Raw genomic sequence first — 15,295 nt, forward strand, 5'->3', positions numbered from 1 at the left:
TTAGGCTAGGCTCTCCCCTACTCATTTCTGCTCGCTTTGCATTGGTGGAAGTGAGTAGGGGGAGTGGAAGTAGAGCCTTCAGATTGGACGGTTTGACTTAGTTATGTTTTGTATTATTTCTTTACCATTATTGTTTTAGGGTCAAACATTAACAAATTTATCCTACAGGGGATTGATAAAGTTCTATCTATTGAACAGAAAGTAACACTTGGTCATACTTTACACACTTTACCACAGCATTGGCCTACTGAATGCCACAGATATATTTTAAGCATTGGACTGAATGCCACATAAATATATAATTATGTTTCTGCACGTTTGCAACGTTTAAAAGTTCAGGGGAAAGTATATACCTCTACTGGTGTTGCTTAGGCCATTAGCCTTTTGAGGCAGTGGTGTTTCTGAATATAAGTGTTAAGGGACAATAATGCTTTTCATACATGTCTGTGGACACCCCCCCCCCCCCCCCCCCCCCCCCCCCCCCCCACACACACACACACACACACACAAAGAAAATCTCACTGTGAACTCGGTTCAAAACTTGAGAGTCCTGTAACAAGGTTCAGTGGTTGGCTGGTTGGTTATAGCGGTTATATCTGCAAATCAGAAAGTTAAAGGTATATAGAAAATGTTCTAGGGAAAGGGCTTTTATTAGAGGCGGTTATTAGAGGTTTAATGTGCAGCAGAACACCTTTCTTCTTATTCTCCGCCATCATTTGAACTCAGAAGTCTGTTCTGAGAGGAGCGTCGGTCTGTTGTTGGTCGCAGGACAGTCTGTAAAACAGTCGGTAAAACAGGCCTCACAGCGCTACCCCCTCTGACAGGTCGGAATGGTTTGACCCGTAGCTGACGATGGTGAAAGCGGTGGAGTTGGGCTGGACCGGGTCTTTGCTGGACTGCAGAGGTCAGGGGGGAACAATGAGGAGCCTTCCTCTGCTATACAGCATGTACATAAATACAACACATATAGAGGTTCGCATGCACACTATATGTTGTGTATAGATATATTTTTCTATGTGATCAACTAAGACAAATATTGGTCAATTCTAAAAAGGAAATCCAGAAAATATATGCTGAATATTTTGCTTTCTACGGAAATACAGATTCCCGTTTAAAAGGTTTTAATGCTCAAACTCTTCACTTACGTCGTCAAACATCTTGTTGCTGTAGATCTCGTCCTTATCAATGAAGGTTAGCAGGATCCAATCACAGAGGATGGAACACTAGAAGGAGCCAATCAGAGAACAGAGTGGTAAATGAAACAACACGTGGTGATATTTACACCACGACGCACATACTGACCGGACAGGACGTTTTTAATTCACCATCCAGCACCTTGCTGGACTGTCCCAGTCGATTTACGGCTCTACATCGATGTAATGTATTATTATTATTATTATGAATGTTAATATTATTATTAAATCCTCAATCCCAAATACTCACGACCCCCACGGAGCCCAACGCCGTCACTGAGTTGATGATGGTCGGAATGAGGCCGAACTTCCCCGCCTGCAAGGACAGCCACGGGAACCACGTTGACATGTTGTCAAACATGTTGACATGTTGTGAAACATGTTGACATGATGTGAAACATGTTGACATCCACATGAAACATGTTGACATCCACATGAAACATGTTGACCTCCACGGGAACCATGTTGACATGTTATGAAACATGTTGACATCCACATGAAACATGTTGACATGTTGTCCAAAATGTTGACATCCACATGAATCATGTTGACATGTTGTCCAATATGTTGACGTTCACATGAAACATGTTGACATGTTGTGAAACATGTTGACGTTCACATGAAACACGTCGACATGTTTCACATCTCGTCAACATGTCAACATGTCAACATGGTTCACATCACGTCAACATGTTTCATAACATGTCAACATGGTTCACATCACGTCAACATGTTTCATAACATGTCAACATGGTTCCCATCACGTCAACATGTTTCATAACACGTCCACATGTCCACCACCGGAGGGCCACCTACGTATCCGTGGACGATGATGTCCAGGCGGACCCCGTAGGCCTTGATGAGCGTCCTGGACTCCACGCCGTCCCGGCTGTAGTACTTAGCGAACCTGAGGAGCACAGAGAGACCGTTGGTACTGGGGTCCCCCTGAGACCCAGGACCAGGACTAGACCAGGACCAGGACCAGGACTAGACCAGGACCAGGACCAGGACTAGAACAGGATCAGGACCAGACCAGGACTAGACCAGGATCAGGACCAGGACCAGGACTAGACCAGGACCAGGACTAGACCAGGATCAGGACCAGACCAGGATCAGGACCAGGACTAGAACAGGATCAGGACCAGACCAGGACCAGACCAGGACCAGGACCAGACCAGGATCAGGACCAGACCAGGATCAGGACTAGACCAGGATCAGATCAGAACCAGAGCAGGACCAGACCAGGATCAGGACTAGACCAGGACCAGAACTAGACCAGGACCAGGACCAGACCAGGACAAGAGGGGGGGGGAGGGACCAGGACCAGTACCTGGACTTCGACCTGGACCAGACCTAGTAGTAGTAGTAGGGTGGGGGGGGGGGGGAGCAGACCTGTAGTAGTGGGGGGGGTATCAGACCTGTAGTAGTGGGGGGGGGGGGGAGCAGACCTGTAGTAGTGGGGGGGGGGGGGTATCAGACCTGTAGTAGTGGGGGGGGGGGGTATCAGACCTGTAGTAGTGGGGGGGGGGTATCAGACCTGTAGTAGTGGGGGGGGGGGGGGGTAGCAGACCTGTAGTAGGGGGGGGGTATCAGACCTGTAGTAGTGGGGGGGGGGGTATCAGACCTGTAGTAGTGGGGGGGGGGTATCAGACCTGTAGTAGTCGGGGGGGGGGTATCAGACCTGTAGTAGTGGGGGGGGGTATCAGACCTGTAGTAGTGGGGGGGGGGGGTATCAGACCTGTAGTAGTGGGGGGGGTATCAGACCTGTAGTATTCGGGGGGGGGGGGGGTATCAGACCTGTAGTAGTGGGGGGGGGTATCAGACCTGTAGTAGTGGGGGGGGTATCAGACCTGTAGTAGTGGGGGGGGTATCAGACCTGTAGTAGTGGGGGGGGGGGTATCAGACCTGTAGTAGTGGGGGGGGTATCAGACCTGTAGTAGTGGGGGGGGGTATCAGACCTGTAGTAGTGGGGGGGGTATCAGACCTGTAGTAGTGGGGGGGGTATCAGACCTGTAGTAGTGGGGGGGGGGGGGAACCGGCCTGTAGTAGTGGGGGGGGTATCAGACCTGTAGTAGTGGGGGGGGTATCAGACCTGTAGTAGTGGGGGGGGGGTATCAGACCTGTAGTAGTGGGGGGGTATCAGACCTGTAGTAGTGGGGGGGGTATCAGACCTGTAGTAGTGGGGGGGGGGTATCAGACCTGTAGTAGTGGGGGGGGGGTATCAGACCTGTAGTAGTGGGGGGGGGTATCAGACCTGTAGTAGTGGGGGGGGTAGCAGACCTGTAGTAGTGGGGGGGGTATCAGACCTGTAGTAGTGGGGGGGGGGTATCAGACCTGTAGTAGTGGGGGGGGGGGTAGCAGACCTGTAGTAGGGGGGGGGTATCAGACCTGTAGTAGTGGGGGGGGGTATCAGACCTGTAGTAGTGGGGGGGGGGTATCAGACCTGTAGTAGTGGGGGGGGGTATCAGACCTGTAGTACTGGGGGGGGGGGTATCAGACCTGTAGTAGTGGGGGGGGTATCAGACCTGTAGTAGTGGGGGGGGGGGTATCAGACCTGTAGTAGTGGGGGGGGGGTATCAGACCTGTAGTAGTGGGGGGGGGTATCAGACCTGTAGTAATGGGGGGGGGGTATCAGACCTGTAGTAGTGGGGGGGGGGGTATCAGACCTGTAGTAGTGGGGGGGGGTATCAGACCTGTAGTAGTGGGGGGGGGTATCAGACCTGTAGTAGTGGGGGGGGTATCAGACCTGTAGTAGTGGGGGGGGGGGTATCAGACCTGTAGTAGTGGGGGGGGGGGTATCAGACCTGTAGTAGTGGGGGGGGTATCAGACCTGTAGTAGTGGGGGGGGGTATCAGACCTGTAGTAGTGGGGGGGGTATCAGACCTGTAGTGGGGGGGTATCAGACCTGTAGTAGTGGGGGGGGGGTATCAGACCTGTAGTAGTGGGGGGGGGGGTATCAGACCTGTAGTAGTGGGGGGGGGTATCAGACCTGTAGTAGTAGGGGGGGGGTATCAGACCTGTAGTAGTAGGGGGGGGGGGTATCAGACCTGTAGTAGTAGGGGGGGGGGTATCAGACCTGTAGTAGTGGGGGGGGGGTATCAGACCTGTAGTAGTGGGGGGGGGGGGTATCAGACCTGTAGTAGTAGGGGGGGGTATCAGACCTGTAGTAGTAGGGGGGGGGTATCAGACCTGTAGTAGTGGGGGGGGGGTATCAGACCTGTAGTAGTGGGGGGGGGGGTATCAGACCTGTAGTATTGGGGGGGGTATCAGACCTGTAGTAGTAGGGGGGGGGGGGGTATCAGACCTGTAGTAGTAGGGGGGGGGGTATCAGACCTGTAGTAGTGGGGGGGGGGTATCAGACCTGTAGTAGTGGGGGGGGGGTATCAGACCTGTAGTAGTGGGGGGGGTATCAGACCTGTAGTAGTAGGGGGGGGGGGGTATCAGACCTGTAGTAGTGGGGGGGGGGGTATCAGACCTGTAGTAGTGGGGGGGGGGTATCAGACCTGTAGTATTGGGGGGGGTATCAGACCTGTAGTAGTAGGGGGGGGGGTATCAGACCTGTAGTAGTAGGGGGGGGGGTATCAGACCTGTAGTAGTGGGGGGGGGGGGTATCAGACCTGTAGTAGTGGGGGGGGGGGTATCAGACCTGTAGTAGTGGGGGGGGGTATCAGACCTGTAGTAGTAGGGGGGGGGGGTATCAGACCTGTAGTAGTGGGGGGGGGGTATCAGACCTGTAGTAGTAGCCGGCGGTGGGGAGGTCCTTCCTGGTGTCCAGCAGACGGAAGGAGTAGGTGGGTTTGCATTTGGCCGTGCTGAGGTCAAAGTCACACTGCCAGTTGATGAAGACCCCGATGACGCCGCCCTGAGAGGAAGACGCATCGTGTTCACGGCTCCAGTTTAGTAGTTACATTAACGTTTACATTTAGGGCCTTTAGCAGACGCCACATCTGTCAGTAGAAAGAGAAACAACGATATACCTCTGTGGGCACAGTGAGGATGTTCATAGAGCCAAGTGCAGTCACTAACCATCACTAGGTTAACCCGTTCCCCGTAGACAACACAGACAGCTAGTGTAAGACGCTACACCAAGCTAGGTACTGTTTTTAAGTGGCAGGACGTACAACGTACAATAAGGGCATAAGAGGGATGTGGGGGTAAGGGGGGAGTCTAACAGAGTCCAGGTGAACTCTGAACAGGTGAGTCTTGAGTTGTCCCATCAGAGCCCCCCCCCCCCCCCCCCCTCACCGTCTGGCAGAGCTCGGCCCAGTCCTGCCGGGCCCGCTGGGCGATGTAGCCCAGCCGGAACACGGGGCAGTACGGCTCCGTCACCGCGTGGTAGTGGCAGCGCGCCAGGTACTGGGACAGCTGCCGCTTCTTCGGAAAGTCCTTGACGTTCGCTCTGCGGGGACGAGATGACGTCACCCTCCACAGCGCAACACCCGCGTTGGTCCTCATGTCCGTGTGTGTGTGCGTGTGCGTGTGTGTGTGTGTGCGGGTGCCTGTGTGTGTATGTGTGTGTGTGTGTGTGTGTGTGTGTGTGTGTGTGTGGATGTGTTGTACACACCTGGACACGTTAAACTTGGGGAAGCGGATCGCGTTCTTGATGACGATGGTGAAGTTGAAGGCCTCCAGCAACGGGGGCTCCCTGGTAAACAACAACAACAACAACAACAACCGCAACCCCTAGCTCGTCACCATGGCAACAACCACAACCCCTAGCTCATCCCGATGGCAACAACCACAACCCCTAGCTCATCCCCATGGCAACAACCACAACCCCTAGCTCATCCCCATGGCGACCCCCGGGTGGGCTCACCGTACGGCGGCGTACTCCTCCACCGGGCACCACGCCTGGATCTCACACGTCCGGAAGCTCTGGTCGTAGTACGGGACGCAGCGGCCCGTCCTCGGGCCTGGGGACGGGACGGGGCCATGAGGGCAGACAGACAGGCTGCTGTCTGACTGTCATGTGTTTAAAACACAGGAGAGACAGACAGGCTGCTGCCTGACCCTTACTGTGTTTAAAACACAGGAGAGACAGACAGGCTGCTGTCTGTCTCTCATGTGTTTAAAACACATGACAGACAGACAGGCTGCTGCCTGACCCTTACTGTGTTTAAAACACATGAGAGACAGACAGGCTGCTGTCTGTCTCTCATGTGTTTAAACACATGACCGACAGACACCAGTCTGTCTGTCTTTCTCTCCTGTTTGAGACCACATGAAGGGACAGACAGACTGTCTGTCTGACGGGGCGGAGAAGGTTGTAGGAAGTCCCTTAAAGGTCATAGTGTACCGTGGCCATCGAAGTCCACCTCTCCCTCCCTGCAGTCTGAATCCTCGCTGCAGTTGGCGTTTGGGACGGAGAAATGCTGCAATGAAGGACAGATGAAGACAAGCTTCCTGTGTTTAGAGTGTAACGGATACACCTTAATCACATCAGCCTCGCTGGGAGGGGAGGGGAGCATGTACTCTTAACACAAACTCACCCACTCACTCACTCACTCACTCACTCACTCACTCACCAACTCACTCACTCACTCACTCACTCACTCACTCACTCACTCACTCACTCACTCACTCACCCACTCACTCACTCACTCACTCACCCACTCACTCACTCACTCACTCACTCACTCACTCACCCACTCACTCACTCACTCACTCACTCACTCACCCACTCACTCACTCACACACTCACTCACTCACTCACTCACCCACTCACTCACGCACGCACTCACTCACTCACTCACTCACCCACTCACTCACTCACTCACTCACTCCCTCACTCACTCACTCACTCACTCACTCACTCACTCACTCACAGTTTTTACCGTTTACACAGTTATTACAATTATTACAGTGGGTACAGAGGGTACAGCACAGAGGGTACAGTACAGTGGGTACAGTGGGTACAGTACAGTGGGTACAGAGGGTACAGTACAGGGGGTACAGTGGGTAAAGGGGGTACAGGGGGTACAGTGGGTACAGGGGGTACAGTGGGTACAGGGGGTGCAGGGGGTACAGAGGGTGCAGTGGGTACAGGGGGTACAGTGGGTACAGGGGGTACAGTGGGTACAGGGGGTACAGTGGGTACAGTGGGTACAGGGGGTACAGTGGGTACAGTACAGTGGGTACAGTACAGGGGGTACAGAGGGTACAGGGGGTACAGAGGGTGCAGGGGGTACAGTACAGTGGGTACAGTACAGTGGGTACAGGGGGTACAGAGGGTGCAGGGGGTACAGTACAGTGGGTACAGGGGGTACAGTACAGTGGGTACAGTACAGTGGGTACAGGGGGTACAGGGGGTACAGAGGGTACAGTGGGTACAGTACAGAGGGTACAGGGGGTACAGTACAGTGGGTACAGTACAGGGGGTACAGGGGGCACAGTACAGTGGGTACAGTACAGTGGGTACAGTACAGGGGGTACAGTGGGTGCAGTACAGTGGGTACAGGGGGTACATTGCAGGGAGTACAGTGGGTACAGGGGGTACATTACAGTGGGTACAGAGGTACAGGGGTACAGGGGGTACAGTTACCAGAGTACTGTTCCACTGCTCCCAGGAGGCTATCGGTTCTCTCACCTCAGCGCAGGTGGCCTGTCTCTGGTCGTGGGTGACGTCTCGTCTCACCGTGGTGCTCATCACCTCGAACCCCTGGGGAGGAAGGTGAGATCACCTGGTCAGCCTCTCTGTGGGCGTCGCTGTGTGGGCGTCGCTGTGTGGGCGTCGCTGTGTGGGCGTCGCTGTGTGTTCGGCACATCGGCAAGTTACAAACAGCCTGTGTGATGGGCTGTAACGTTACTCTGATGGGTGAGCGTGTGTGCGTTCATGTGCGTGTGTCTGTGTGTGCGTGTGGGAGGGGGGATGTGTGTGCCTGTGTTCATGTGCATGCGTGAGGTTGTGAGCGTGCATTTGTTCATGTTTGTGCGTGTGTGTGTGTGCGTGTTTGCGTGCGTGTGTGCATGCGTGCGTGCCTGTCTGCATGTCTGTGTGTGTGTGTGTGTGTGTGTGTGTGTGTGTGTCTGTGTGTGTCTGTGTGAGTGTCTCTGTGTGTGTGTGTGTGTGTGTGTGTGTGTGTGTGTGTGTGTGTCTGTGTGTGTGTGTGTGTGTGTCTGTGTGTGTGTGTCTGTGTGTCTGTGTGTGTGTGTGTGTGTGTGCGTGTGTGTGTGTGTGTGTGTCTGTGTGTGTGTGTGTGTGTGTGTGTGTCTATGTGTGTGTGTGTGTGTGTGTGTGTGTATGTGTGTCTGTGTGTGTGTGTGTGTGTGTGTGTGTGTGTGTGTGTGTGTGTGTGTGTGTGCGTGTGTCTGTGTGTGTGTGTGTGTGTCTGTGTGTGCGTGTGTCTGTGTGTGTGTGTGTGTGTGTGTGTCTGTGTGTATGTGTGTGTCTCTGTGTGTGTGTGTGTGTGTGTGTGTCTGTGTGTGTCTGTGTGTATGTGTGGTGTGTGTCTGTGTGTGCGTGTGTGTGTGTGTGTCTGTGTGTGTGTGTGTCTGTGTGTGTGTGTGTGTGTGTGTGTGTGTGTGTGTCTGTGTGTCTGTGTGTATGTATGTGTGTGTGTGTGTGTGTGTGTGTGTGTGCGTGCGTGCGTGCGTGTGTGTGTGTGTGTGTGTGTCTGTGTGTGTGTGTGTGTGTGTGTGTGCGTGTGCCTGACCTCTGAGGGGTGTGCGTACTCCTCAGAGTCGTGCACCAGGCCGCCCTGCACCGCTGTGCCCTTCATCCTCGTGGTCACCGAGCTCTCCAGGCCCGACTCAAAGTCCTGGTAGGCCTTCTCCTTGATGAAGACGTACCTGGACACACACTGGCTGTCACCTCCTCACAGAGCATCAAGCCTAACTACACAGCAGCGGGACTCTGCGTCCCGGCCGGGCTGACGGGTTCTAAGGGATCAGATTACAGGTCAGTAATGGCCTGTAGGACCCTGTCCCTCTCCCTCATCAATTATCCTGCCATCCATCCGTTTTGATAGGGCATGGTTTTGCATCAATTTCAAGGGAAAGGCTTTTCTACACCACAAGACGACTCAGACAGGAAGCTGACGTCTCCCTGCGTACCGTTTAATGCATCGGCGTACAAGTTGTTGACGCCAAACCAATTTCTGTGTGGTTATGAGCAAAACGTCTCGGGGGACAAACCCCTCGAAGCAGACAAACAGGCAGAGCTCGCCATGCTACAAAACCATAAAAAACCTATTCTTTTTATAAATAAATAGTTAGTGCATAATTAAAGTGTTTGTTTTAGGATATTCTAATAACATGAATTTACATTTTCCTCAATATCAACCATCCTTAAAACTATATTATTGATTAAGAAATGACTCATGACATTGAGGGACGATGAAGAAACCAAGACGTACCAGATGAAATAGGTGATGACCAGGAACTGGACCCCCCTGTAGATGACTCCCAGGTTGCGGTTCCTCACCACCATCACCTTGGGGGTCTCATAGTCCAGGAAGCCCAGGATGTAATCCTTGAAGAAGCCTAGCAGCCCCATGGTGTTGCAGAAGTGCTTCAGCGTCTGGTGTCTGCTCGGTCCTCGCTTTGACATATCATTCCTCTCCTGGTGAGGGGTCACTGGAGGTCTGCAGGCATGGGGCCTCCCCTGTGTCCTCGTCAGGGGTCTGGACGGCTCTCTGGACGGCTCTCTCTCTCTGTCCTCTCCTCAGGGGTCCGGACCGCTCTCTGGACCGCTCTCTGGACGGCTCTCTCTCTCTGTCCTCTCTTCAGGGGTCCGGACCGCTCTCTGGACGGCTCTCTGGGGCAGGAGGGGAAGGGGAGGGGCCACTATTGCATTATCCCTTTGCTCCAATCACACACAGGCACTGGAGTCTCTCTCCTGGAGCCGCCTGGAGGTGGTTCCTTACACTTTCAGGAATTTGGATATCGTGAAGATCTCGATATCCACTGTCGAATATATACTATATTCAAATATATACTATAGTCTATATCAAACATATATGTGTGTGTGTGTGTGTGTGTGTGTGTGTGTGTGTGTGTGTGTGTGTGTGTGTGTGTGTGTGTGTGTGTGTGATTGTGTGTGTGTGTGTGTGTGTGTGTGTGTGTGTGTGTGTGTGTGTGTGTGTGTGTGTGTGTGTGTGTGTGTGTGTGTGTGTGTGTGTGTGTGTGTGTGTGTGTGTGTGTGTTTGTATGTGTTTTTGTGAGTGGGTTTGTGTTGCTCATGACCATGGTAATGACCAAATATATTATTACTAGAGAGAGAGAGAGAGCGAGAGAGAGAGCGAGAGAGAGAGAGAGAGAGAGAGAGAGAGAGAGAGAGAGAGAGAGAGAGAGAGAGAAAATTGAATTGTGTATGTACAGTGTGTCTTTATTTCTTTGTTTATAAAGGATACCGGAATTTTTTATAAGATCCCACATTTTTCTTTTTATTATTTAATAGTAATAACTGATATGTATATAGATATTTGGCATTTAGCGTTTTAAATTGTTGACTTCTTTATTGTTCAACCGCTTTAACAATCTTAGAGTTTTTTTCTCAAGCCAATTAAGTTTTTTTGAATTGAATTGAATTGGATTGAATTGGATTTTCTGTTTTTATTCTATTCAGGCGCTTAACTGGCTCGCTGGGTCCTGCCTGATGTGACGCGTGTCTTCTGCGCATGCCTAATAGCAACACGTGTGTTGTCGAGGGGAATGCATGCTGGCACCGCATTCTCGTCTTGACATTTAAAAATCGACTTATATATTAGTAATTTGGATTTTTATTAGGTGTACAAACAGTTTGGAAAATGGGAGGCGTTCAAAAGAAAAAGGTATGTTCAAACTGTGAACCGCAGATACTTATAAAGGGCCTAAGCACCGGGGCTAATGTTAGCATCACATGTTGTGGAGAAACTGGATTCACACACATCGGGGTTTGTGGTCCCCTGAGGTGTGTTTCTGTGGTTTGTTTGTCCTAATGTATTGTATTGTAATGTAATGTGGTGTTGTGTTTAGTTCGATAGGGGAGCGGCCACCAACTACATCACCAGGAACAGAGCCCGCAAGAAGCTGCAGCTCAGCCTGGCCGACTTCAGGTACTGAGAGGAGAGGCATTCCACAACCACGGAGATCAGCATACACACACATGACCATTCATACAGAGAACTACATTTACATTAAGGGCATTTAGCTGACGATTTTATCAAAAGGCACTTACGTACATTTGTCAGAAGAAAGAAAAAACATATCTCTGTCGGTACAGTATGGATGTTCATAGAAACAAGTGCCAAGCACTAACGATCACTAGGTTAACCCATTCCCCGTACACAACAGAGACAGCTGGGATAAGATGCTACACAATGCCCAGTACTCTTTTAAAGTGCAAAACGTACAACATACAATAAGTGCGTAAGGCTATGCAGAGTCTGGGTGAACTCTGAACAAGTGAGTCTCATGTATTTTGCAGCACACATCATTCCATGTGTAATATTAACGGCTCTGTGATCTGTGTTTAATGCGCTCGGCTCCCAGGCGCCTGTGCATCCTGAAGGGCATCTACCCCCATGAGCCCAAACACAAGAAGAAGGTCAACAGGGGCTCCACGGCCCCCCGGACCTTCTACCTGATGAAGGACATCCGCTTCCTGCTGCACGAGCCAATCGTTGGCAAGTTCAGAGAGTACAAGGTGTGTGTTGGTGTAACGGATACGTGGTACCAGTATCACAGATACTCACTCTGCTACGGTCCGATCTATTGGCAGTGTTTGTATGGAGGAGCTGGTAGGACGTATCAACTAATGTCGTTTGATAGGGAGGGTAGATTAAAGTGAGGGCTAATGTATTTAATGTGCTTCTTTACACTTTATCCAATTCGCTAAAGTGATCTGGGTGGCATGTGCCGGTTTGTCTCTTCCTCAGATCTTTGTCCGCAAACTCCGGAAGGCGTACGGAAAGTCTGAGTGGAGCGGAGTCACCAGGCTGAAGGACAACAAGCCCGTCTACAAGCTGGACCACATCATCAAGGAGAGGTGAGAGCTGCTGCTACCGGCGGCCGCCACAGGGGGGCGCCGACGGGCTGCGGTCATTAATGGGATGCAAGAGCACTTTAGGTGAACAAGGACAACAACAACAACGTGATGAAGTGAACTAGGGCTGCAACTAACGATTCTCGGAATAATTGATTAATCTGTCCATTATTTTTTCGATGAATCTGATAAAAAAAGAAACATTTGTAATGGGCCCATCTTTATTAAAAAACTGAACATTACTTCAAATTCACAGTGCAGACTGAAGTGTAAAAGCACCAGGTTATTGCTCCAACGTCCCGGAACTATTGAAAGTAATATTAAATGATAAAAAAACATAACTGGGATAACACAAAAAAAAATGATATACATTTATATTTATATATATATATATATATATATATATATATATATGGGATGTCCATGGTTAACCGGTCAACCGATAAGTTCTTTAACCGTTAAATACTGACGATGAAAAATAAATTAAATCATATTAATTTCTCTCAGATGACAGAAGATTTTTTTTATTGATATGTAGACCATTTTCGAGACTCCTTGAAATAGAACTTTTATTGCTTTAATTGCTGATAAGATGATCATAGTTCACGATAGGACGTTAAACAGGTCATAATTCCATCTTTACTATCTATTTTATATTGCTGGAAACCAAGTTTTCGCCAAAATCTCAAATTTTCTTTTTATTTTGAGTTGCATTTGAACACATCATTCACATTACTGAGCCGACCTCAACACATCACATTTGACACTATTTGCGACTTTTTTTTAAGCTAACTAGCTCTATATCCTGCCAATTTTAATACTGAGTTGAAGGAGTTTTTTTAAACCAAAGACAGTGAAGGTACAACAATTTATACAGGCCTACAGTCCAGTGTTAAGATATGACCAAAATACAAGCTGTGGTCGCTCTCACTAAAGCTCGCTGTGGGCGTGCATGAACCGTGAACTAACCTGTCGGCGGCTGGCTGTAAACTGTGCCGCGCCTACGAGTGACGTATCGCGCGACTCAACGAATCGATGACCAAATTCGTTGCCAACGCTTTTAGTAATCGATTTTATCAATTCGTTTATCAATTTAGCAGCTCTAAAATGAACCTTAAAGCAGAAATGCAAAGAAGCACTCCGCGTGCCATATGTACCCAGGGTACAGCATGGAGAACACCCAGGGTACAGCTTGGAGAACACCCAGGGTACAGCTTGGAGAACACCCAGGGTACAGCTTGGAGAACACCCAGGGTACAGCTTGGAGAACACCCAGGGTACAGCTTGGAGAACACCCAGGGTACAGCTTGGAGAACACCCAGGGTACAGCTTGGAGAACACCCAGGGTACAGCTTGGAGAACACCCAGGGTACAGCTTGGAGAACACCCAGGGTACAGCTTGGAGAACACCCAGGGTACAGCTTGGAGAACACACAGGACCTCAAACTACTGGTCCTCTCCATGTGTGCACTAAGATTTCATCTTTAGTTGGTGAATGGTTGTCTCCTTCTATAAGATTGGGTTCTCGATAAGTGATACGCACTTTTATCGTTACGATCAGAAGATATGCCCTTAAAATGACCACAAAAGCAAGCTGGGAACATCAGAAAGGAAAGTGATTTATTATATAAAATAAAACTGCAAGCTTGGCTCCAACGGCGGACTGCCTCTGCGCCCCCAGGTACCCCACCTTCATCGACGCCCTCCGTGACGTGGACGACGCCCTCTCCATGGGCTTCCTATTCTCCACCTTCGCCCGCACGGGCAAGTGCCACGTCCAGACCATCCAGCTGTGCAGGCGGCTGACCGTGGAGTGGATGAACTACGTCATCACCTCGCGCGCCCTCAAAAAGGTACCCCACCCCACAGTGTACCCCCTCTACTATTACATTTTTTTATGACCATAATGTGTGTCCGGTCTGTTTGGCAGTGTTAACTTTAAACATTAAGAGGATTCGAAAGGAGTAACTTTCATCTAGAACAGGATTTGGGATTTAGGGACCTGATCAGTATTAATACAGTAGTTTCACTTTATCTTTTAAGTGGATAGTTTATTCATTCTTAACCTGTCGATATTTAGTTTGATTGTATGCTGCTGTGGGGACCGACGTTCCCCTCAGTCAGGATGGATGAGGTTCCCTGCCTCCGCGTTCCACTGGGCTGTTGGTTCTGTTGTCATGGTAGCGGTGGACTGTAGCCCTAGCCCCTGACTCCCTGTGGTCCTGTCTAGGTGTTCCTCTCCATCAAGGGGATCTATTACCAGGCCGAGGTCCTGGGACAGACCATCACCTGGCTGGTGCCTTACCAGTTCTCCCACGACGTAAGTTCATCCTGAAGGCCCGCAGCCTGTTGACGTCCTGAGCTCCGGCGGCCTCGATAACCGTCTTCACGTGGTCATCAGAATAGACGCTTTCTGTTGACCTCGTGGTAAATGGACTGCATTTGTACAGTGCTTCTCTAACCACTAGCCACTCAGAGCGCTTTACAATATTGCCTTAAGATTCACCCATTCATTAACCCATTCACACACCGACGGCGGTGCCAGCCATGCAGGGCGACAGCCGGCTCGTCGGGAGCTGAAGCGTTTATTAACACTGAGGAGCGTTTGTTATCGTGTGTGGAGTGTGACCGTCGGGCGTTGCCTCTGGAAGGTGGAGTAACGATGGGTTTGTGTCTCTGCTCCTCCAGCACCCCACCGACGTGGACTACAGGGTCATGGCCACCTTCACAGAGATGTACACCACTCTCATGGGCTTCATCAACTTCCGCCTGTACAGCTCCCTCAACCTGGTGTACCCCCCCAAGGTATGAGACCCTTGGTTCTCGCTAAACGTGTAGCTATTTAGTTATAGTACCTAGTTATGCAGCATCTTACCCTAGCTGTCTCTGTTGTAGACGGGGAATGGGTTAACCTAGCGATGGTTAGTGCTTTGCACTTGGTTCTATGAACATCCTCACTGTACCCACAGAGATATTTCTTCATTTCATGACAAATGTACTTATTGTAAGTCGCTTTGGATAAAAGCGTCTGCTATTTGCCCTGAATGTAAACGTCAATGTAAAGTGTTATTGACTGCATTGTTGATCCCCTTGGTGCCGGCCCATTAAGGCTCCACCCTGTGGGCCGGCCCTTTAGGGC

At 50.6% G+C, this 15,295-nt stretch overlaps 3 protein-coding genes across 3 annotated transcripts in view; 1 reads left to right on the forward strand and 2 right to left on the reverse strand.

Moving 5' to 3' along the window:
* Positions 1-631: 631 nt before the first annotated feature.
* Positions 632-9,848, reverse strand: LOC115554196 (purinergic receptor P2X, ligand-gated ion channel, 2). Its single transcript, XM_030370839.1, has 12 exons — positions 9,548-9,848; positions 8,846-8,981; positions 7,780-7,851; positions 6,490-6,565; positions 6,010-6,106; positions 5,758-5,838; positions 5,439-5,592; positions 4,925-5,055; positions 2,010-2,100; positions 1,444-1,509; positions 1,146-1,223; positions 632-896 (listed from the first exon to the last, which is right to left on the reverse strand). The coding sequence occupies exons 1-12, from the start codon at positions 9,739-9,741 to the stop codon at positions 801-803; spliced, it is 1,272 nt and encodes a 423-aa protein (XP_030226699.1). The 5' UTR covers positions 9,742-9,848; the 3' UTR covers positions 632-800.
* Positions 9,849-10,790: 942 nt separating this feature from the next.
* LOC115554198 (pescadillo homolog) lies at positions 10,791-14,967 on the forward strand. The gene is made up of 7 exons (XM_030370840.1): positions 10,791-10,963; positions 11,148-11,227; positions 11,664-11,817; positions 12,050-12,159; positions 13,838-14,009; positions 14,387-14,476; positions 14,845-14,967. The coding sequence occupies exons 1-7, from the start codon at positions 10,940-10,942 to the stop codon at positions 14,965-14,967; spliced, it is 753 nt and encodes a 250-aa protein (XP_030226700.1). The 5' UTR covers positions 10,791-10,939.
* A 60-nt stretch (positions 14,968-15,027) lies between these two features.
* The window catches only part of LOC115554558 (P2X purinoceptor 2-like), a 2,031-nt gene continuing 1,763 nt past the window's right edge, over positions 15,028-15,295 (reverse strand). The window contains exon 3 of the mRNA XM_030371342.1: positions 15,028-15,042. Within this exon, the coding sequence (XP_030227202.1) occupies positions 15,028-15,042 (15 nt within the window). The remainder of the gene's footprint in view (positions 15,043-15,295) is intronic.

This window comes from Gadus morhua, chromosome 11, assembly GCF_902167405.1.
Source record: "Gadus morhua chromosome 11, gadMor3.0, whole genome shotgun sequence".
NCBI lineage: Eukaryota > Metazoa > Chordata > Actinopteri > Gadiformes > Gadidae > Gadus > Gadus morhua.

What these genes read in the sequence shown, in the direction of transcription:
- LOC115554196 (XM_030370839.1), bottom strand. Translation starts at nt 9,741, where the DNA reads ATGTCAAAGCGAGGACCGAGCAGACACCAGACGCTGAAGCACTTCTGC. An exon ending in GGTGGACTTCGATGGCCACG is followed by an intron (nt 6,107 to 6,489) that starts GTACACTATGAC and finishes TCCCGTCCCCAG; the next exon opens with GCCCGAGGACGGGCCGCTGC. An exon ending in CGTTGGGCTCCGTGGGGGTC is followed by an intron (nt 1,224 to 1,443) that starts GTGAGTATTTGG and finishes GGCTCCTTCTAG; the next exon opens with TGTTCCATCCTCTGTGATTG.
- LOC115554198 (XM_030370840.1), top strand. Translation starts at nt 10,940, where the DNA reads ATGGGAGGCGTTCAAAAGAAAAAG. An exon ending in CCTCGCGCGCCCTCAAAAAG is followed by an intron (nt 14,010 to 14,386) that starts GTACCCCACCCC and finishes GGTCCTGTCTAG; the next exon opens with GTGTTCCTCTCCATCAAGGG. An exon ending in CTTACCAGTTCTCCCACGAC is followed by an intron (nt 14,477 to 14,844) that starts GTAAGTTCATCC and finishes CTGCTCCTCCAG; the next exon opens with CACCCCACCGACGTGGACTA.